The sequence below is a fragment of the Callorhinus ursinus genome, unplaced genomic scaffold (assembly GCF_003265705.2).
Source record: "Callorhinus ursinus isolate GAN/ISIS: 27379988/994484 unplaced genomic scaffold, GSC_fseal_2.0 scaffold6, whole genome shotgun sequence".
In the NCBI taxonomy this organism is placed as follows: domain Eukaryota; kingdom Metazoa; phylum Chordata; class Mammalia; order Carnivora; family Otariidae; genus Callorhinus; species Callorhinus ursinus.
Genome location: NW_027397068.1, coordinates 26,286,631 through 26,310,868, shown reverse-complemented (window position 1 = coordinate 26,310,868; position 24,238 = coordinate 26,286,631). Strand labels below are relative to the sequence as shown.

Here is a 24,238-nt window from a genome sequence, read left to right as displayed (position 1 = left end):
GAGCATCTTTTAGGTTGTATCCTTGCTGAATTTTTGTTTTTCTCTTTCATAACTTTTAATCTCACTTTGTTTCAGTGAATAGAATCTCCTTTTACTGTCTGATGGGATTCTTCCTCCTCTTTATGATCATTGACTCCATGGTCTCACTCCATGGTCAGTGAGCCAGATATGTACCCCTCTAGCTGTAAATTGTCATTTTTGATAAAACCGACATTTCTAATTCATATTATATGTTGATACAATATATATGGCCAAAACAATAAAATTATTGGTAATGCTATGTAGTGACAGAATGGCTGTGAGATTAGTGTATCTTATAATCCTGCATGTTTTGTATTATGACTCAATACAAAATACATATTTGTGTTTAGTAAATTTCTGTTGAGTGTCAAGTCACATTTAATGAGAACATTAACAGCACTTACTGAGCGTTTACTATGTGCTAGGCTTTGTTCTAAATGTTTTACATCATTTTAACATGTATAATCTTCACGTGCAATTTTAAGAAATAATACAGAAAGATATTTGTACCCTTCACCCAGTTTCCTCCATTCTTGACATCTTGTATAACTATATATAGTATGATATCATAACCAGGAAACTGACATTGATACAACCCACAAACCTTTTTCATATTTCATTAATTTTGTTCCAACACAAACATTCCTCGGGCTACCCTTTTTTTTTTTTTAAAGATTTTATTTATTTAAGACGGCATGCACACGCGCGCGTGCATATGGGTGGGGGTGTGGCGGAGGAGCAGAAGCAGGCTCCCCACTGAGCAGGGGGCCCAATATGGGGCTCAATCCCAGGACTCTGGGATCATGACCCGAGCCGAAGGGAGATGCTTAACGACTGAGCCACCCAGGCGCCCCTGGGCTACCCTTTTATAGCCGCAGCCACCTACTTCACTTCTTCCTCTCCCTAACCTCTGACAGTCACCAATTTGTTCTCATTTCTAAAATTTTATTATTTTACTAATGTTATGTAAATGGAATCATACAGTATGTATGCTTGACATTGGCTCTTTCCATGCAGCACAACTCCCTCGAGTTCCATACAAGTTAATTCCATATATTAATAGGATATTACTCTTATTATTATTATTATTATTATTATTGCTGAGTAGAATTCCATGGTACAGATATACCATAGGTAGTTTAACCATTCACCTTCTGAAGGATATTGGATTGTTTCCAGTTTGGGGGTATTACAAGTAAAGTTGCTATGAACATTTATGTATGAGCTTTTTGAGGACATAAGTTTGCATTTCTCTGGGAATACTCAGGTGTACAATTGCTGAGTCACATGGTAGATACATGTTTAGTTTTGTAAGAAACTACCATACTCTTTTCCAGAGGGGCCTTTGCCATTTTACATTTTCACCAGCAATGTAGGAGTGATCTAGTGTCTCCACAAGCTCACCAGCATTTTATTTTAGACATTCTTGTAGGTGTGTAGTAATGCATTGGGGTATTGCAATTTGCATTTCCTTAATGGCTAATGATGTGTCAAACATCTTTTCATGTGCTTTTTTGGCCATCTATATATCCTCTTTGTGAAATGTCTGTCTTTTGCCCATTTTCTAATTGAATTCTTTGCTTTTTTTTACTGTTGCATTTTAGAGTTCTTTATGTGTTCTAGATATAAGAACTTTTTTGGAAATGTGGTTACAGATATTCTCTCCCAGTCTGTGGCTTGTCTTTTCATCATCTTCATAGGATCTTTTACAGAACAAAAGGGTTTTTTTTTTATTATTATTTTCATGCGGTCCAGTGTATCAATATTTCCTTTAAGCTAAATTTCCTGATTTAGCATCCAGACAAGTGAACTTAAGAGAAAATAAGATTTGAATAAACTTAAGTTTGCTAAATTGGGATAAAACTAAAACTGTTGACATGTTTTAGGATGTGTATTTAGGTAATAATATGTACCATGATTGCACTATGTTTATATTTTATTACTTCAAAAACTCTACAATGTAGATATTAGGTCCATTTATGCCATGCATATATGTGTACATACATATAATTATTCCTGAGGCTCAGGAAAGTTAGGTAACTGTGCCACTGGTTCTATAATAAATGACAGAACCTGGACTTAAAGCCAGTTCTTTCTGTCTCCAAAGCCTGTACTCTTCAACAATTGCCTTGCGTTTTTGTTGCAGTATGTACTTTATGTAACTCATAAAAATCAACCTTGGTCTTAATGATATATCCATTGTGCCTGTTACTCTTAACGTCCATACATTATCTTATCTTTCAGCCTAACATAATAAGTCAGCATTTCTTGTTTTATCAGTTTTAATGTTAACCTGTTTGGTTAACCTGCTTGGCCATGTTGGAAATAAACCTTTTCTCTTTCTCTTGTTTCTTAGATACAAGATTAGTAATATGATTAGCCTACAGTTTACACTATAGTTGTAACACACATCCTAAGAATTTGAGTGTAACTCTTGAATTGTCCACTTTAAGAAAATATATAAGATTCAGTAAACTTCTACAAATTTATCATTTTTATAAATTTGATTCCTTTGCCTCTGTTCGGTGTATCTCCAAGGCAAATCAACCACATAACGTTCCCATATAGGAAAAGTTATTGTTTCATTGGTGGAGGTACATGAGTAGAGGAGGAGGGGCAGCCAGCCAGTAGCACCCCAATTTTATATTCTATTTGGTATATTTAAGAAATGAGTAACATATGTGTTAAAGTAATAAGGGCAGTTTCAAAGATGACTTTTTGAAGTCATATTTCTTATGAGAGCAATACTGCTTGGAAGTCACTGAAAATAGTTTGCATATTTACAAATAAATGGCTAGATTAAGTAAATATTGTATTTTATTACTGTTAGAGCAGCTTTCTTGTCTGTCAGGCTAAGATTCAGATTACATGGATAGTGTTAGCATTGTCCAGTTTCATGTATACTAAATCAAAGTTTGCAGAATTCATGTTTGTGGAGTTTTTTCTATCTTTAAAATTCTTGCTATATTCAAGATGAAGATTGCTTTTAGATACTTCCAGCATAATTTAATCTTCTCTGCTGAACTTCAGCTTAGGTTTAACGAGATCTGCCAAGAAATTTGTATGAATCTACCCTTCATTCCCATTGCCCTTCCAAACCTCTGTACGGTACTTGAAGGCATGATCTATATGTGAAGGGCTTTTGTTTTAAGGGGCAGTAACTCCCAAAATTGAGTAGTTTTCATAATCTTTGGTGTAACTTACTCAGACACTTAACTGCTCTTTTCTAGAATACTAAATTTTAAAGAATAAGAATATAAAGGTCTGATAAATATTAAATAGAAGATGCCTATTACATTTTTGATTGAGGTATTTTGGGTAATTTTTCTTTTACAATAAGGTTTTTGTTACATGAGAAGCAGCACTTTAATGAGAGTTTTCTTGGTTACTATTCTACAGAACTCACTTAGAATATATTAGTAGTACATGGCCTTTTCTCCTTCACCCAAGCAAATAACATCGTCATAAAGGTTGTTGAAGTTATACCTTTATTATTACTACTCAGATTTGGGAGAGTAGATAAAAGAGAGCTACAGGGAAATTATAGGCCATTTTTCTAGGAATGGGAGTGGAGGAACTTTCTCTTTTTTAATATCTAACTAAGCCCACTTGGGGCCTTTTTAGCCTGTTGTTTTCAGGTTGTTTAGTATGTATTATTATAGCCTTCACCTCACAGTTTTGTCACTAAGTAGGGGGTGAATAAATCTGAAAAGTTTTTCTGACTTTGTTGAAAATCTTAGTGTTTTCAGATCAGACTACGGATGATACATTTTAACTTTATTTTTTTAATTGGGGGTATGGTCCTGACCCTCCTTTTCCTCTGACCCAGCCCCAGTTGTCATCACATAGGCTTGCATTATTCAGACAGCCCCTCACCCGTCTTCCTGATGGTACCTCTTAACCAAGTCATCGTATGCAGTGCTGCTTTCCATTAGCCTTCAGAAAAAGCCTCTTTCATCACGTCACTTCCTTTGCTAAAAAGTCTTAAAAGCCTCTTCATTGCCTGGAAGATAGAAAGCCCTAAGTGGGTGGTGGCTATTTTAAATTATTACTATAGTCCTCTATTCATTTATTTCTTCTCTGAACTCCCCTAACCCTTATTATCTTCACATAGTTAATCCTTGATTGTGCATCACATCGTTCTTAGTTTCATCTTGTGTAAAAGGTATGAACTTCCTAAATTGAAGGTTATCAGTCATACTTTTTAAAAAAAAAATCCATAAAGAGTTCAATTAGTGAAATGAATTGCTTTATATTCAATGCGTATTAAGTCAAGATTTTATCAAGTATTAAGGCTTTTTTACGTACTTACCACAGATACTTAACTATTACTGGAATACAATTTTTAACATTTATTTATGTATCCACTCAATACACAGCATAAAGCTGGGAAAGGTAGGAGTGCCTGGGTGGCTCAGTCGTTTAAGCGTCCAACTCTTGATCTCGGTTCAGGTCTTGGTCTCAGCTCAGGGTCATGAGTTTGAGCCTGGTGTTAGGCTCCAGTGTGGGTGCTCCATTGTGGGCCTACTTAAAAAGAAAAAAAAAAAAAAAAGCTGGGAAAGGTAGCTCACTGTCTTGTATCATGTCTGTTTTTCTTTTATTTTAGTTTATGTCCATACTTAAAAACAGATTTTTTATACCAAATCTGTAATAGTTACATTGAAGAAATTGAGCTACACTCTGTAATTAAAAAACAAGCGAACTTGTCCCTAATGGTTAGGTATTTGAAATCATTTTCTCATAAAGCACTATATGAAAATATATTAAAAATATGTAAATTTTTTTAAATGCTATATGTAAATACTATATGTAAATATATTTACTTATAAAATATATTTACTTATAAAATATAAGGCATTGTTCTCTTCTTGTATGTTTTTATGATTTTTCATCCCTGGAAACTTAAAATATTTCTGAAAACTTAACATCTTAAGATAAAATAACAGTTGGAGGCAGGGTGTTTATTATCCTTAACATTAGCGTATTCATTCTCTCTCTCTGTATGTCTCTGTCTTTCTGTGTGCTTGGCATAGTTCTTCACTCTTTTCCACAACAAACTTAAGAGATACAGAATGTCCCAATTTTCCAAAGAAACTGGATGCGGAATCATAGAGTGCATAAATGATAGTGCTATTCGTACGCTGGCCGATTCCAGGGCCTCTGCACTGTGTGTCCTGAGGCTTTCCTCATTGCCGTCATGCTCCTATAAATCTGAATTTTAAAAGTGGGCAATACATTGAAATTATTAGGAGTAAATTATGACATAGTGCTAATAACAGTTGTCAGGGGAAATGCCATATCTGGTATTTTGAAAATTTTTTGGAGTCTGATTTTTCTTTTTAATTTTTTAAATGGAAGTATAATTGATAATATACCATTAACATTAATTTCAGGTGCACAACGTAATGATTTGACAGCTCTATACATTATGCTATGCTCACCACAAATGTAGTTACCATTTGTCCCCACACAACGCTATTACAGTACTATTGACTATACTCCCTATGCTGTACCTTTTATCCTTGTGACTTATTAATTCCATAACTGGAAGGCTGTATTTCCCAGTCCCCTTCACCCACTTTTTCCATTCCCCCACTTTCCTCCCCTCTAGCAACCATCAGTTCTCTATGAGAAAAAAATTCTTAAAAATTTTCAAATGTATAGAAAAATTAAAATAATAAAACAACTAAGACTGTATACCGTTCACCTAGATTATCCAGTAGTTAATATTTTCCCACATTTGTGCTCATGTGCGCTTGTGCGCACTCTCTCTCAACCATTTGAAGGTATGTTTCAGACAGCATACTCCTCATCCCTAAATATGTAAGCGTGAATTTCTTAAAGGATATTGTCCTTAAAACCATTAAGAATTTGATGTTAATTCGGTAATATTATCTAATGTTCATTCTGCATTTCCTCAGTTATTCTAAAAATGTCTTTTATAGCTGATTTTCCCCTCCAACCCAGTATTCAGTCAAGATTTATTTTTGTATTTAGTTGTTCTATCTCACCAATCCTTTTTAATCTTTTTGTATTGTTTTGTTCTGCCTTTGACTTATCTGAAGAGTTGAAGCCAGTTGTCTTGTGTTTTCTTTTCTCTCCTTTTCTTTTTTGGCCGGTTGTCTTTAGTGTCACACGTTTTGGATTTGTCTGATTGCTTCCTCGTGATTAGATTTACTTGATTTTATGTTAAGCATTTTTGGTAATATTACCACATTTGTGATATTGTATGCTTCTGATTACACTGTATCAGAAGGCGTCTCATGCCAGCTTTAAATTTCTGATCTATTGATTTGTAATTCACAGCAACAAAGACTTAATTGTTTGAATTCTTTTTTCATTTTTCAAATAGACAACAACCGAACGACCTTTCATTCAGAAGCTTTTTCGTCCTGTGGCTGCAGATGGACAATTGCATACACTAGGCGATCTCCTCAAAGAAGTTTGTCCTTCTGCAATTGCTCCTGAAGGTAATATAGTCAGCAACATGAAAACATTTCTTTCATTTCTCTTTGTTACTGAGGTATAACATAAGCATTCTGCATTTATAAATAACATTTACTGGTTACTTGAGGAAAATATTTTCATTATCTCGTAGGGAACAATCTTTTGAAACAAACACTTAATATTTAATTTATTATTTTATAAATTATTGACACTAAGGAATTGACTCTCTTTGGCAAAATAAAATAATACTGCTTTTTAATTACTCTCTTAACCATATCTCTGGTGTCCTGGGTCTTTCGTTTGTGGGTTCAGTTCTGGTAAATACTATTTTACATTTTGCATTGTGTCTCCTCATTCTAAAGGAATAAGAGATGGTTAAAAAATTTTCTTCCCTTTGGTTAATATTTTAAAGTTCAAAATACTGAATAACGGATAAATATTTTATTTGAATTTTCTGCCACTTCCTAATGTTTCAGCATTGCTCGCTTAGGCATTGACATTTCATATGTGCAATTAAGAACTTATCCTATTTCATAGTCCTCATTTTGTAGCTTAGGTTAAAGTAAATTTCCTGTAGGCAAAGGAAAAATATAAAAATAGCTGGATTCTATTTTCCTAATTGCAATATAAGGAAGACAAAGAAAATGGAAAAACAATAAAAGAAGAAAAATGCTATCGTCCCCTAACTCATAGAGAACACAATTGACACACACATGCATTTGGACACTTGACTGTTTGAGAGGGTTGTATATGTGTTTATAAAATTGTATGTCCTGCTGCATCTTTCACCTAACAACATGAGCATAGGTTTAGTCATTAAGAATTCTTTAAAGCTGTTTTTTAAATAGCAGCACTATGGTCCTTCATATCAATGTACCATAATTTGATCACCTTGTTACTGAATGACTTGCAATCATAGTTCTGTTGGTTACCAAGCTATTAGGGAAATTTCAGTGGAATGCTACTATATTTGTTAACATGTTGTACAGACTTGTATTTATTATGTAGAGAAATTTTTAAACTTGCTACTTTGTCCTTTATAGAAAGAGGTAAGGCATAATAAATAATATTATTATAACAATATAACTTCAGTAGATAATGGTATGTTTCTTATTAACATATTCTAAGTTGGGGTAATTGTATTATTACTTACCTAACTAATTAACTATATCACACAGTTCAAGAAGCATGTTAGTGTCTAAAGAAATAGTTTGCCTAATAGCCACAATTGGAAACAAAGTGAGACTAGGGGAATGTTGATATTTCAGCCTAAATCACTAAACAAAGAATATGGAACTCAAAATAGGTCATTTGGTCTATGACTATAACTATTTCCCTTAATCAGATTTGCTTTGCCTTTCTTGACATTCCTGTATCTAGCTCTTCTAAAGTGCACAAATGCTCAATAGGAGGAGTGAAGGGGGGCATCTAAGATACCATCAGAACCAGTACCATAAGGGATTGATGAAAAAGATCATTGACTGCTACTCAAAATTGTTGAAATTAAAAAGTTTCATTGGTTTAGGAGGTTATAAATATCACTGTGTACGGTCTTACTGTATCATTTGTCATCACGTGCTCTACTACACTCCATAGGCAAGGGTTTTGATGGTGTCTTACACATCCTCATATCTCTTGTGCTAGGGTAAAAATGTTTACTCAGTATTTCACGTACTGAATTCTTCCCTTGTGTCATTACCTGAAACACTATTTAGGATTGTTGAATCTGGCACAGTTAGTATTAAGTTGATTAGAATACTATATTTATTGCTGTGTAATTTTAGTTTTCAGTAAGAATTTCAGTTAAATAGTTTTTTGCACTTCAGTTTTTAGTTTTAATAAATTTGTAAGTTGTGCAGCTATCACCATAATATAGTTTTAAAACGTTTCTATCACTTCAGAAATTCCCTTGTGCTTGTTTGCAGCTCATCTCTGCCCCTACTGCCAGTTGTAGACAACTGCTGGTCTGCTTGCTGTCCCCGTAATGTACTCCTTCTGGGTGTCTTGCATAAATGCAATCGTATGAAATTGCAACTGGTTCTTTTCACTTAGTGTAATGTTTTTGGGTTTCATCCATATTGTAGCATGTGTCAGTAGTTTGTTCCTTTTTATTACTGAATAGTATTTGGTTGGGTATATATATCATATTTTGTTTATTCATTCACTGACTGATGGGTATTTGGATTGTTTCAGCTTTTCACTTTTATGTATAATGCTGCTGTGAACATTTGCATACAGGTTTTTGTGTGGACATACGTTTACATTTTTCTTGAGTAGATTCCCGGGAATGGAATTGCTAGGTCATATGGTAGGTTTGTGTTTAATTTTTCAAGAAACTGCTAAATTTTGGCCAAGTGGCTGCATCATTTTACTGTCCTACCAGCTTTGCATCCTTGGCAACATATTTTTTGTTTTATTATAGCCTTCCTAGTGGTTGTCTAGTGGTATCTCTTGGTTTTATTTTTTATTTCCTTAATGACTAAACATGTTGGTATATTTTCATGTGCTTATTATTATTTGTGGATATATTTGGTGAAATGTCTGTTCAGATGCCTTTCTCATTTTTTCATGGAGTTTTCATCTTACTACTGAGTTTTGAGAGTTATTTGTCAATTCTGGATACAAGTATTTTTTTCTTTTTAAGTCTTATTTATTTAAGTAATCTCTGTACCCAGCATGAAGCTCGAACTCACAACCCTGAGATTAAAATTCACTTGCTCTTTCGACTGAGCCAGCCAGGCATCCCAGGATACAAGTCTTTATCAGACATATGATTTGCAATTATTTTCTACTAGTCTATGACATGTCTTAATTTTCTTTTGAAAAGTAAAAGTATTTCATTTTCATGAGGCCCTATTAAAGTTTTTTATGTATTATCTTCAGTTAAATAATATAAAAATGTTTATTTAGTTTCAAAATCAGAAAGTACATAAAGGAATTTATTGAAAAGTCTCTCATCCTACCTATATCTACCAAACCCTAATTCAGTTTCCCTCTCCAGGGACAACCAGTATTGCCATTTTCTTGTATCTCCTTATAGAGCTCTTTAAGTAAACTTTTATTTTTGAACTAAGGTTACAGAAATTTTCACTGAGAAACTCCCAGTAACTTTTATTGATTCAGGAATAATCTTACCATTCCATTTGATTTTCTCTATGCTATAAGGATTGGTTTTTTGTTTTCTTTTTAAATCTGTTTAATGTCTGTTTTGCCACATTCTTGAGGATTTGGGAATATAAATTAGTTTTTCCATTTGAAATATAATTAAGGTATTAATCATTTTTATTGTTAACAGAAATGGGACTTATATACTTCATACCTGTCCCATCTGCAAGCATTGGCTTTCAGTTACTCATTTCTCTGTACTGTATTTTTCATTCTTTTTTAGAATACTTTTATCAACTAAGAGTAATTGAAATTATATGGTGACAGATGGTACCTAGACTTACGGTGGTGATCATTTCATAATGTACATAAATGTTGAATCACTGTGTTGTACACCTGAAACTCATATGTTAACTCTACTTCAGTTAAAAAAAAAAAGCAATTGAAATTTAAGTTTATATTGAAATGGCTACCTTACTGTTCTTTCTTTTTAGAGAGTGAAGCAGGGAGAGGCAGAGGGAGAGAGAATCTTAAGCAGGCCCCACACCCAGCATGGAGCCTGACGCAGGACCCAGGAGATCATGACTTGACCTGAAATCAAGAGTCAAGACAGTTAACTGACTGAGCCACCCAGATGCCCCTTTACTGTTCTTTTCTTAGATATTTTTTGACAGTCTACTTTGAAAAACTTTATGTCATTTAAAATTTACTTCTTTATAAGATCCTTGCCTGGGGTGCCTCAGTGGCTCAGTCGTTAAGTGTCTGCCTTCAGCTCAGTTCTTGGTCCTGGGGTCCTGGGATCAAGCCCTGCATTGGGAGCAGGCAGCCTGCTTCTCCTCCCCCCTCTGTCTGCTGCTCCCCCTGCTTTTGTGTGCTCTCTCTCTCTTTCTCTATCAAATAAATAAAATCTTTAAAAAAAAAAAAGGTCCTTGCCTACTGAGTGAGAACATCACAAAGAAACTCAAACCCTTGGAAGAAGACTGTTCTGTAATGATGTATGCCCCAGACAGCAGCAAAATTAACAAAGACACAGTGATGAAGGGAAATTTACTAGAGAACAGGAAGAAATTGGTTGGGTGTTAATTTTGTATTTGACATCTTTAAAGAATCTTTAATTATAAAGCCTTAAAGTTAATTTAGTTCAGTCTCTTGATTTCTTAGATGAGTAGCTAAGGTCTAGCTAAGCTTCTTAGTTGCAGAACTAGGTTTAGAACTCAAATCTCCATCTCCTGGTTTAGTGGGGTTTTTTTGCTATAGCGTGCTTCCATTTGTTTTCATTTTCACTTTTTCAACCTTTTAACTTTTTTGTTTACTTTAAAATAACATTCTGAAATGTTTGCTTTTTCCTAACTCTTTATTCTATGATTTATGTTTTAGTACCTGATCTTGCCTTCATGCTGTTCTCTCCTATAGTATTTACTGGTATGATCTTAGGAACCTGAACTTCTACTGTTGTTTTGTCCATTTTGTTCTTTTGTTTGTTTCTGTATGTAATTCTGGCCACTTTCTTGTTGAACTTATAAAATGGTGGCTATGACATTCAGACATGAAAATGAAAAGCAGTCATGTGCTTTGAGCTGGCGCACTCTGTCAGAATGTACGTTTGTGCTCGTTTGCCATTCCTACACCCAGATCACAACTCTACATACAAGATTAGCGTGGTCCTGCACAGTAATGGCACACAAATGTGTGAAGCATTTTATTCTTTTAAAGGCTCTTGAGCTGTCCTAACTGTGTAGCCTGCCCAACCTGCACAGTGTGATTTCCCTTACATTTTTTTTGAACAGGGCCAGTGAGGTAGCCACTCACAACTGTAATCCACAGATCTGCCTTTTAGGCAATTTCAGATGCTATCAGTGGATATCTTTGTGACAGACTTTTCCCAGCTGTCACATGCTTACATTGATTAGAGTACACACATACTATACACATGCTTCGTTGAAATGATAGAAATAGCACCTATACTTTTGAGGTACTTTTGATAGGACCTTTCATACCAGAGGAGGCCACATTTCTAACACCAGTATCTTATCTTTGGAAAAACTTTTATTTGCCTCTTCCTTTTGTAACCTCATATTGGAAAATAACTGTCATTTCAGGATCTGTGGGGGTATCCAAAACATCAAGTCACTTTTTCAGTAAAGAACTGTTTACCGTCTGGTTCAGTACACCTGTGGTATTGTCAAATGTGAAGCATTTTGAAACACCTGCGCCCGACTTAAGTTGAAAGCGAAAGACTTTAAGATTGGGTGTGTGTGGATAAGAAGTGGCTGTCAGCACATGATAAAAAGAGAAAGTACTTCATAAATGTTATGGGGCACCATTGTCTACTACTCCTTACAACAAGTGATTCATGCATGAAGGAATTTTGCCTTATTTCATCCTATGAAAGTAGAATGTACTGATATTTATGAAGATGTGCTTAGGTCATTGTTCTCGTGGGGTAACTAATGATGAGCTGCTTTGTGTGTTCCTTTTTTTGTTTTGTTTTGTAAGTGGCTAGAGGAGTTAGCCAAATTAGAGGTAACAGGAAATAACCAAGGTGAGCTCAGGTAAATTTTTTTTGTGGTGTCAGCTGTAGTTAAAATGACTCAGAGCTAAGCTTCTGTACCAGACCTGAAGTGAAATACTTCTTGCTTTGTTCATTAAAAACAACTTACAAAAAAGTAATAACAGAAATTTTAAAACATAGCTTTTATTCTTTTACTTTAGAGAATACAGAACAGCGATAAGCTTTTGCCCAATCGTATTTTATTCCCCAGTTTTCTAATGTAATATATAAGAACCTAGGAAGTTAGGCTTACGAGAATAAAAATATCCATTTTCACTTTGATAAGTTTATATCAGGGTTCCAGGTGATCAGTCCTCTGTCACAGTTGGGCTGGTTCAAACCTGAATTCATATATGCTATTGTACAGACAGAGTGTATGTGTAGGGAAAGGCTTACATTCTGTGGCAAATCAGTGAAGTTTCCCGGCATCTCTCTTACCAACAAGTACAATCCTGTAACCGCTTTGCTCTTTGCATTTCCATCTCTGCTCTGCTTCCTGGGAATTTATTTACTCCTTGAGACCCTTCCCGACTACCATTTAACTTTTGGTTTCCATTTGATGTTGTGGATTTTATTCTTTGTCAGTCATTTCCTTTACGTCATACTGACTTCTGGCACTGGAGACAGTAAGAGGTATGAGATGTAGTTCCTGCCTTTATGAAACTTTGGTACAGTTGGAATGGGCAGAAAGCTGCCCAGGTGTGGTGTGTGCAGGAATGGAGATATGCAAAGAATATTAGGAAGCACCTGGAATTGCTCTTATCTATTCTGGATGAGGTAGCGAAGACTGAGCTGTCTTAAAAGATGAGCAGAAATTAGATGAGAAGGAGAGACCAGGTCAGATATACTGCAGGAGCACCACAGAAGTAGAATCCTTCACCAGCTACCTGGGGCTGGTTGCTAGAGGTAATACCTGGTCAAAAATGCTCGTCTAAAATTTCCCTACTCTGTTTACTGAGGGACTAGCCACATTTTTCTGCTTCTTTCCCATAAATGTGAAGAAAATTTTCAGTGACATCAGAAATGTGGGAAAAGCACTGAGGAGCTAAGTGATTGACTGTTTGCTTGGTTAGTACATTGGAAGATAATGTTAACAACTAGGGTTAGGGGTAATTATACCCCATTTAGGTAGTCTAACTTAAAAATTATATTGCTTTAGGGGTGTCTGGGTGGCTTAGTCGGTTAAGGTTAAGTGTCTGCCTTTGGCTCAATCATGATCCCCAGGTCCTGGGATCAGACCCCCACTTCCGACTCCCTGCTGAGTGGGGAGTCTGCTTCTCCCTCTCCCTCTGCCACTCCCCCTGCTCATACTCTCTCTCAAATAAATAAAATCTTTAAAAAGTTATATTGCTTTATTTTTATGAGAAACAGCAAAATAGTTTTTTACAAAAAGTAAAGGAAGATGGTGCATTCACCGTTTTTTCTCCTTTGCTCTGTAACCTAAGATTAGGATGTTTATAAACTGAATTCACTGTTTGATGTTATAATTTTTTTCAGATATAGAGCAGTTAGAGAAAAGAAACATCAAAATCTCATGTTATTCATATGAGGCAGACCCTTTGAGTGTTAGAATTAAAGCTGGTTGATTGATACCTTGTGATTTGAGGCTTGAGCCAGCAGTAGTCACTTCCGTCGGCATGCTGATGTTGACCCCCTCCAAAAGAGGTGGTATTTCAGTTCTCAAATTCATGCCACAGAAACCTAAAACCTACAAACCCCCAAACTTCATCAGAACGAGGGTTTAGGAGTAAGAATAATAGGTTTTACAATTTCAGTACTTCTTTTTTCACTCATTTAGAATTTGTTTTCATTGTAATATCCCTTTTACCTTCACACTGATTTGGAAGGTCATTTAGTTGTTTGTTTTTTCTTTCTTTCTTTTTTTTTTAATGGATCCAGGTTTCTTATTTTGTAAAATACGGATGATAGATCCTGCTACCAGCCTCATAGGATGGTTATAGGGCTTAAACAATGAATTTGTTGAAGTGAGATTTCATAATCATATTTTTCCAGGGTTTTACAGTTAACATCTTTTTCCTGCAGTTTTTTAAATTTCTTTTTCCAAATAACTGTACGCATAAGAAATTTACAAAGTAGAGTTAGAAGCAGTTTTTTCTTGTTTCTTGATAATCCCATTCTGCAAAGACAGGTACTTGATATTTGATGTATGCACAGAAGGTATAAATTTATGATGAACTTTAAATGTAAACTGACATTGTAACTGCTTATATATCAGATTATGGCAAGAGTTCTCTGCCACTGATTTTTACTTTTTTTTTTTTAATAAATGATTAGAATATGCTCGAAATCTGGCTCTGGCAAGAAAGAAGCTAGGGCATCTACTTATTCATTGCAGCCAGCTCAATTATCATGCACTTGTTAAAATATATTTAATGTAAAAATCTAAAGGTAAGGGGGTCTGAAAGTGTTGCTGTTGGTGAAAGTTTTTCATTGAAGACCCTAAGCAGTAGTTCCCACATTTATTCGAAGTTTCAGCGAATCACAAGTAATCATTGAAGACTCATTCATAGCTCTGCTGAGATACTGTGAGTCTGGTCTCGTCTGTGGGCCTGGGTCACTGGTCACTAGCCCCTTCAGTCTTGTCCTGACATTCCCTGCTCTTCATTGTTCTCTCTCCCTCACTGGATGCAGATTTTATGTGAAAGAGTGACGTAGTGCATTCACAATGGGAGTTCAAGAAGCTCTTTTAAATACAGCCCTCGTGGGCAAAAATCTGTACTCAAGTTTGGACAGAAGCAATTTGTTAGGCTCAATTTAAGCTTGATAGGTACAGTTTCTTTTCTGCCATCAAATTCTAAACTGAAATGAGGGAAATTCTTTGCCTTGACTGTTTTACTCTCCCTCCATCTTTGTGCTTTTCCCACCACATGGACAGTATGGACGCATCTTGGTGATACAGAATCTGTTAATGACTTAGTCCATTACATATATCTTTTCTGAAGTCAAAGAAATAATAAACTTAATTTTCCTTATTCTCCCTGAGTGGAGATGAGATTACTGTACCTGTCAGAAGATGCCTCTGGGGGCGCCTGGGTGGCTCAGCCGTTAAGCGTCTGCCTTCGGCTCAGGTCACGATCCCAGGGTCCTGGGATTGAGCCCCACATCGGGCTCCCTGCTCGGCGGGCAGCCTGCTTCTCCCTCTCCTGCTCCCCTGCTCGTGTTCCCTCTCTCGCTGTGTCTCTCTCTCTCTGTCAAATAAATAGATAAAATCTTTAAAAAAAAAAAAAAAAGAAGATGCCTCTGATTTCCTCTCAATTATTGTTCTTTATCTAAATCTCAAGAAGTTAAATGAATTAACCTGACTTTTTAAAAAGTGGGTGTAGACACTTGCACAATTTCATCTTTAACACTAGAAAATAAAATTCCCATAACAATAACACATGCAGGTGATTAAAAGCTAGTCATCTCTTCATTAAAACAGTCTTGTGAGACCTTACTTGAACCATATATAAACAGTGTAATTATTGCTTACATTTTAAATAAAACAATGAACTATCTTGTAATTCATACTTGACAAATATTAATGGTCCCTGTTACACTCAACTAGAATTATACTGGGTCATTTTATGAAAGCAGATCAAAAACATTTGAACCTATATTTTCAAAGTTTTGTTTTGTTTTTTGAGTTTAAAAGAATAAGTTTAAATTTCTAACTTTTATCAAATTTTTATCTAATTACCAGGAGGCTTTTAATCAGTTTAAGATGGTCTTAACAGTCTCTTAAGTTAATGCACTTTTCTTTTAATTATCTAGCAAATTTATTTTTGTTTAAAGTTTGGTTTATGGATTATAAGCAGAAGTCCATGAAAAAATTAACATGGACATGTTTTGAAAATCTTGTTAAGAATGTTCTGGGACTGTTTGGGGCAGAAATAATTTTTAAAATATATAAAATATAAAAATTACACATGGAAGGAGATATGTGGCATATATTAACTGTGATATTATATGTTCATTAAGACCTGTACTGCTAAGTGAGTATAGATCCGGAAGAAGTTAATGTAAGTATTTTTAAATGGGTTTATATTTCTCTGATAAACAGCACTCTCCTTCTGTTTGTGATCATAGGATAAAAGCTCTGTAAGCTTGTATATGTTCATTTTTACTACTACATCATGTAGTGTGCTCTTAAGATTGAGATCTCATTCCCCAGGAAGCATTTCTGTCTAAGATTAATTGCCCTTTTAAAATCAGCGTTTGATGTATTCCTTTGGCTATATCCTGGCTTGGTTTAACCCTCTTTGACCTGACCTCACTGACTATTACTGCTGAGGCTGAGTCAAAATCCTTCAGCATGATGTATGCACTTCAGATTTCTGCCTGTGGTTTTTCATGTCGATGGGTTCAATTAGTTGGCGTTTACTAATGAACATATCAGAGGTTAAAGAATTTGTCAGACAGAACACAATTGTTCAGACTAGTGGTAATCCAAAAGCTCATCTCTTCATTTGTTTAAAACTTTTTCAGAAGTATTAAGTATTTTTCCAAAGTTTTATCTTCAGCATCACACATTCCAAGATAAATCAAGTTGTTTTTTGCTGAATTATAAAATACAAATGTGAAACCACGAAGCTAAACATAATGGTTACAGCATTTAGCCTTAGATTTCTACTATTCCATGTTCACAAGTAGGAGCTAAGAAAATTAAACTGAAATTTTCTGATTAAAGCATTTACCTTTGAGGATATAACATCCATTTCTTTAGCTTCCTTTAAATTCAAGGAGATATACATATTTAGTATACTAGTTAAAAGTAAAAATGAAACCCATGGATCTCTCTAGAATCTCAGCTAACCTATTTTTAAAGACATTTAGGTCATACTCCTTACAGAAAATTGACCAAAATATAAGGACTAAAATGCAGATCGAGATGGGGAAGATTTGAGCCATTGCTAATAGAAATCTCTAAAAGGCAGAGATTCCTCTCATATTGTCATTTCTCAAATAATGATATATTTTTAGATATATAACAGATTTTTTTGTAAAGTTTTTTCCCCCCACCTGAATTTTTGCCTCTTAAAAAATAAAAATGTTACCTGAAGTCTATTAAATAACATAACAGTAACACAGTAGGGCTCATTTGATTTGTCAGTGATATGCTTTACTAAATATACATGTTGAGAGCACTACTAATTTAATTCAGAGGGTTTACAGTGCTTAAGGAATTTTTTAAACTGTCATTCATTCTGTTGTTTGCATAATAATTGAGTGTTCGGGTTTTTGTTGTAATCTTTCTTTTTTTTTTTTTTTAGCACATCATAAAATGTATGGGACTGCATAATGGACTGAATAATTCAGAGTGTATATTAACATTAGGCCAAATTCTCACAGCCCTTTGCGTGCTAATCATGTAATTGAATCCATGGTTTTTATATATCTTTTGATACCTCTTAGTACTGAAAGAATTACCTTATTCCCATAACTTCGTATTACAGGAAAAGAGTTACAATGAGTGTTTACTTTTTGTTACTAAACCATGATCTTTTAAAAACTAGTCTTTTGTCTTTACTTACTCTGTAAGATTTTCAACACTCTTGTGTTTTAGGGGAGTGAGCAGGAGGGAGGAGTGGGGAAGAAAGTCAGTAATTTCACTGGGTTCCTACTGGGTCCAAGCCTTGTGTTAGGCTATGTGCTAAGTGCTCTACTTGGATATCTCAATCTCCATGCAACCCTGGAGATTGGAATTCTTTATCCACACTATGAGAGGAGGAAGCTGAGACTCAGAAGATTAAATGATTTGCCTAAGAATTCAAAACTAGTGAATTATGCTAGTTTGAACTCTGAAATATTTTGCTGTTTAAGCATAAAAGACTCATACTAGAACTGTAAGACATGTTAGTGATCCTCTATTCTAGAGCATGGTTTACAAACTGACCCATGGAGTCGTATCAGGAATTAACCATGGGTTGTAAGTCAGCAAGCAGCAGGATTTGGGAGATGCGCAATCCTACATCAGCCAAAGCTGCCCCACCCTCCCCTGTATTATATACCGGGTTTCTGCATAAGATTTTATTTAAGGGCAAATTCTACACCCTTATTATCATAAGATTTATTTAAGGGAACATTTATCCCAGAGTTTGATTCAGAAGGTTTGGAGAGGGGCCCAGCTTATGTATTTTTTTAAATTTCCCAAATGATTCTGATCATCAGTCAGATTTGCAAACCATGGATCTACACAGACTTCTTCATTTTATATATAAGGAGACACCCTGAAAGAGATCTGAGGCCTACTCAAGAGTCCTTCATTACCAGAAGGGGAATTCAGTTTGCCTGCCTCCCAATTCATCTTCCAGTAGCACCTTGTTAACCAACAGTGCAGAATTGGCCCTTGTTCCTTTCTGGCTCATTTATATATATATTTTAAATCTTTTTATTATTTTTTAATCTTTTTATTTTTTAAATTTCATTTATTTTGACAGGGGGTGGGGGGAGAGAGAGAATCCCAAGGAGGCTCCACACCCCCAGCATGGAGCTTGACACCCGAGGCTCAGTCTCACGACTCTGAGATCATGACCTGAGCCAAAATCAAGAGTTGGATGCTCAACCGACTGAGCCTCCCAGGTGCCCTCATGTCTCATTTATATTATGTATATCATTATAGTCATAGTGTATATTTTGTATATACACACACCTATATATAGGCATCATTTTGTATATATACATAAGTTACCATTGTTTTAAGTTCATAATTTTCATTAATGATTTGTGTGGCTAATGCAGATTTTCTTTTTACTTCCATATGTAATTCTTTACCGTTCTAATCATACAACCAGCACCTGTCTGAATATATTTTTCTTAAAATGTCACACAGCTCTAAAAATGTTCACTTTAAAGTAGATGCTAGTTAAGAATTGGGTTTGTTTTTGTTAGGCTGTTGGTGATAATACAAAATTATGTGATATATTTACATTTTTATCTTCTTTTAGAATCCTTAGATTTATAAGTAAGATAAATATAAGAAATGAATTTTTTTTTTAGATTTTATTTATTTATTTGACAGAGAGAGAGACAAGCGAGAAAGGGAACACAAGCAGGGGGAGTGGGAGAGGGAGAAGCAGGCTTCCCGCTGAGCGGGGAGCCCAATGTGGGGCACGATCCCAGGACCCTGGGATCATGACCTGAGCCAAAGGCAGACACTTAATGATTGAGCCACCAAGGTGCCCCAGAAGTGAAATTTTATTATATTCTTTGCGTTGATACATGATTTTCTTGGATTTAATATCTAACTCTTAGAGTAAGTTGAATTCCTCCTCTACCTAATGACAATAGTGTCTCTGATTTTATTTTTCTGTGCTTTCCTTAATTTATAAACCCAAAGTATTTATGAATGATGATCCTTATATTTACAAGATGAATTAAAATAATTAGGTTTAAAAATTGCTACGTGGACATTTTACAAAATAATGACATGTGCTTTTCAAAGTTGTCAAGGTTAAGAAAAGCAAAAACTATCTACTATTAAATGCATGTGTGATTCCTGGACTGGATCCTAGCTAGGTGAGAGAAATAATTGGGATAGTTGATAAAATTTGAAATGGTTACACAGTAGTATTATATCGGTTAATTTTTTTATTTTGATGACTGTACTATGTTATGTAAAAGAATATTATTAGCAAGTACACACTAACATTTAGGGGGAAAGGGCTCAATATTTCTAATTTACTCTCATATGATTCAGAAAATAATTGTATACATAGAGAATGATAAGACAAATGGGGCAAAATGTAAGCCGTTGATCAATCTGGGTGAAGGGGAATTCCTTGTACTACTCTTGCAACTTTTCCAGGAGTTTGAAATTATATCAAAATCAGAGTTACTCCCCAAAAGTGCTCTGTATGAGAGAATTTCATATAGAACTAGTTCACTTGATTACTGTCTCAAATGTTTGCCTACTTTTAAAGCATCATGCTACCTTTTTAAAAAAATCTAAGTGGGTGAGGTTTGGTATAACATTCTTCTCCTGAGTCATTTGATTTGTAGTGATATATTTCTAATTCCCAAGTATTAAATTCTAGATTCCCATTCTGAAACACAAAAACATATTTACCAAAAACATGATTTACTTTAACAATATCATCAAGTGTTTCCTTTCTACTCTTAGGAAAACAAGAAACATCTTGCCAGTTCTTCACTGCTTCATTCTGTTCTGTTGTCACCAAAATGTCTAGTCATGCTCTGTTGTTCTTTATGGTAGCATGAGTTCAGGTGATAGCATATATACTTCTTGGCTTATCTGGAAACATTTTGACTTTTTACTATTTTAATAACCAAAACAGTCTTTATAGGTAGAGCTCTTCTACTTAGTAGTGCCAGCCATCAGAAACTCTTCTCTGCACAGTTTGGTCATGTCTTCTGGTGGTGTTTTCTACCAGCAACAAGATTATCCAAGCTCTAAAAACATTGACTGATTACTAGGTGTTGGGCACCATGCTAGGCACTGGGGATATAGTGATGGATAAGAGGGAAACTTAGAGTTCAAGGGAACTGCTATTCCATTCTAAGTATTCCTCTGGTGGCAGTTGTGTTAATGGGGCAAGTTTGAAAACAAGAAAGATAAATATACACAGTGAAGTATTTGGATAAATGTAGGCAGTGACAAAATATATATTTAAGATCTTAAACTGTTGTGTTGGGGAATATGACAGTCCTAGATGCATTTCCATAGTCATCTGAGTTTAGTGACACTTTTATGTTACATATTAGAAGTGGCCCCAATTTAAACCAGAGAATCAGTGCTGCCTGTTCAGGTCTCTGATAACATGATTTGTTAGGTTTGTTTTACAAGGTATTTGAATAGTGCTTATGTTCTCCACCTTATATTGTACAACTCAGACTCCCATCGATCCTTTTGTAACAGCGTTGGTCTTTTGACTTTCAAACACACTATGTATGAGTGGATTGTATGCCATACTGTATTTGCTCTCACATTTAAATATTGCTTTAGGAACAATATTTTGGATCTTGAGTTGAGACTTGTTTCTTATACTCTATTTCAGAGTATCCAAAGGTAGCTCTGGCTTAAGGAAAAATTTTACAGATAAGGAACTCTTATACCACTGCTCTTTCATTTTTTGACTCAGTGCTAAGTAGGAGGAAGATTCTGAGAATATTAAAATATTTCAAAGAAATATACATAAGAATATGAAGAGAACTATACCGGAAGTGTTTTCAAATATTCTAAGAAAGATTTAATGCAGTGAAACCTTGGCAATCTAGAACTTAACAAAGAATGAATCATTCCAGATAGCTGAGGGTTCACCCATTTGAATACCAACAATTTAAAATATTCTCAGAGTACGAATACCATGCTTTCTATAGTCTTCTGTATATTGCTTAATCTTTTATTTATAGATGATTCCCATCATTATGAAAATTAGTCATTGTATTAGCACTGTGATCGCAGCTGTGTAAAAAGTATGTGTAGATACAACAAAGATTGTCAGAAAAATCAAAACCTGAAAGCATTTTTTTAGGGGAGAAGTATTAGGAGGCCATGTCTTTTTCCAGAATGGTTTTAAAGTACAGCAGTGATTCAGGGATTTGTTTTGGGACTTCTCATGTTTGGGATTGAGAGTGTGTTTATTAGCTTTGTATATTTGGCATCATTTTATCAATTCTCTGTATCTTCTCTTATTGTCAGTCTATTGACTGTCACCTCCCAGGACTTGTGCTGCCTCTAAGGGGGAGTTTAAATACTTCTTTAAAAGGGTCTCTTGTTTCAGGTGCCAGCCACGCCATTTTCACCATACCTCATCAGCCCATCTTGCCTGGGCATTAGAGCACGAGGGACGAACAGAGAAGAAAGGGGGGAAGGAGGGTATTTCCCTCTTGTACAGTTCCATGAGCTCTGTTTCCTTACTTGTCTCCAGGAAGCTGAGAAGTTTAGACATTGTATTTTGGAGAGATTAAGAGAGACAAACCAAGAAGTGTGCTGGAGGAGTGACACAAAGTTTCTTGAAGGTTCTGTTTTGCTTTCAGAAAAGGAATTTGGTTTTGCTTTCTTTGTTTTCTTATAACAACCAAAGAAATGGTTAAGAGGGAACTGCTGTTTACTGTAAAAATTGTTAGTACATCATATCAGAATCATAAAAGACATACAATTCACCTTAAATCTGTAGTAAAATTTGAATTTGAAAGAAAAATGTGAATTGCAGCACTCTTTTAATTAGCAAATGGGTGTTAACAGAAATCAATCAGTTTTCGTGACTCTAAAACAGGAATCCTGAGTCAGACTTAGTTCCTTCTCATTAGAACTGTAACTCCGTGTCTCTTAAAACTTTCTGATATATATTTGAACAACTTGATTGAAAATTAACCTACAGCTCCCATCTGTTTCATTAAACATCTTCCTAAACACTGATCTTATTTTTGATGATTTCTAGTCATATTTCTATTTTAAATATTTTAAATATGTGTTGACCTACTTCATATACCTGTCATATTTAATAACCATATAGTACAGTTTTTAATGTGTAACTAAAATAAATTTTGGTCAGTGGGTACAATGGGCTGTTTTCTCCACTATAGTTTCATTAACGTCAATCTTAGGTAAGCACAGTAATTAAGAAAGAATGAATACTTTCACATATGGCAACAGAATTTTTATCAGAATTCATTGCAACCCTCAGGTTTCTGTTTTGGCTGATACATATTGCAACATTTGAACTTTCTCCATGTCCACATTTCCTGCTCAGGAGACAGACCAGGTTTAACCTGTTAAAGCTGTTAAACCCATTTACCTCACGGAGGATTCTCAAAAGGCAACAGATTATTTTTTCTTCTGTCTTGACCCTTCCTCATTACTGTTGGATTTCTTTCTTGGAATAGATGGAGAAAAAAAGAATCAAGTGATGATTCATGGAATTGAGCCAATGTTGGAAACACCTCTGCAGTGGCTGAGTGAACATCTGAGCTACCCAGATAATTTTCTTCATATTAGTATCATCCCACAACCAACAGACTGAAGGATCAACTCTGTGCCTGAACGGAATCACCCTTAAACAGGATTTACCAGAGCATGTCACCCTTCTGCTTCAATCAGGTTTGGTGGAGGCAACCTGACCAGAAACACTACTACAAGCCAAACAGGAAGATGATTCCATGTCAGATAAGGGCACTTGGGCTGGTCTTACTTTGCATCACCACTGCTTTCCTCCACTGCCGTCATTAAACCTCAGCTGCGACATGAAAGACTTCACAGGACCACTGCAAGTCTTCTGTTTTCTTGTAAAATATAATGAAGCTGAAACCTTTGGCCTAAGAAGAAAATGGAAATATGTGCCACTTGATTTGTATTTCTGATTAACAAATAAACAGGGGTATTTCCTAAGGTGACCATGATTGAACTTGAGCTCGAGGGAGTGGAAACATTGGTTTAATTTTCTAGAGAATTAGACTTAAGAAAGTAAAAGAGAAATTCTGTTATCAATAACTTGCAGCAATTTTTTGTAAAAGATCCAATTACAGTAAACCCATCTTTCCTTAATGAAAATTTCCTATGTTTACAGTCTGTCTATTGGTATGCAAACAATCTTGTAACTTTGATAATGAACAGTGAGAGATTTTTAAATAAAGCCTCTAAATATGTTTTGTCATTTAATAACATACGATTTTGTCACTTTTCCAGTACTTTCTGACTCACATACACTAGATCACTGTTTTTACTCTGTGTTACCATTCAGGTGGGTCGTCATTGACATGGAGTAGATGGAGGACGTAGGATAACTTGTCTCAGGAGCTGTCGTAGAATTTCTTGCTGCCAATTTTTAAGTCTGTGTTCTTTACAAGCTAAAGGTATGAATGTTATCATTTATCTTTGCTGTTTTATCACTGTAAACCTGTCAAATCATAGTATGCTAAGCATCTGTATAAGATAATTTTGCTTTTTTGGGAAAATCCAGTCCTTTCTAAGCTAGTGGTTTTCTTTGGCTTCAAGTCTGATATTTCACTATGGCCCCAGGCAGCCAGTCTTTGAAGTCTAAAGATTACCAATCTCCTGACTGTAGTAGCTTTTCCTCAACTTTACCAAAAATATTCAGAGGTTCCTGGAGTTCTTACTCAGTATAAGGATATTTTTGCTGCACTTTATTACCA

General features: G+C 35.1%; 1 protein-coding gene across 2 annotated transcripts in view; it reads left to right on the top strand.

Annotated features, from left to right (window-relative positions):
• ATG5 (autophagy related 5) overlaps window positions 1–23,751 on the top strand; it is a 121,919-nt gene extending 98,168 nt beyond the window's left edge. For both annotated transcript variants that reach the window (XM_025863308.2, XM_025863317.2), the window contains exons 7-8: window positions 6,374–6,491; window positions 22,973–23,751. In XM_025863308.2, coding sequence (XP_025719093.1) covers window positions 6,374–6,491; window positions 22,973–23,109 — 255 coding nt within the window. In that variant the 3' untranslated portion in view covers window positions 23,110–23,751. The remainder of the gene's footprint in view (window positions 1–6,373; window positions 6,492–22,972) is intronic.
• The last annotated feature ends 487 nt before the right edge of the window (window positions 23,752–24,238 follow it).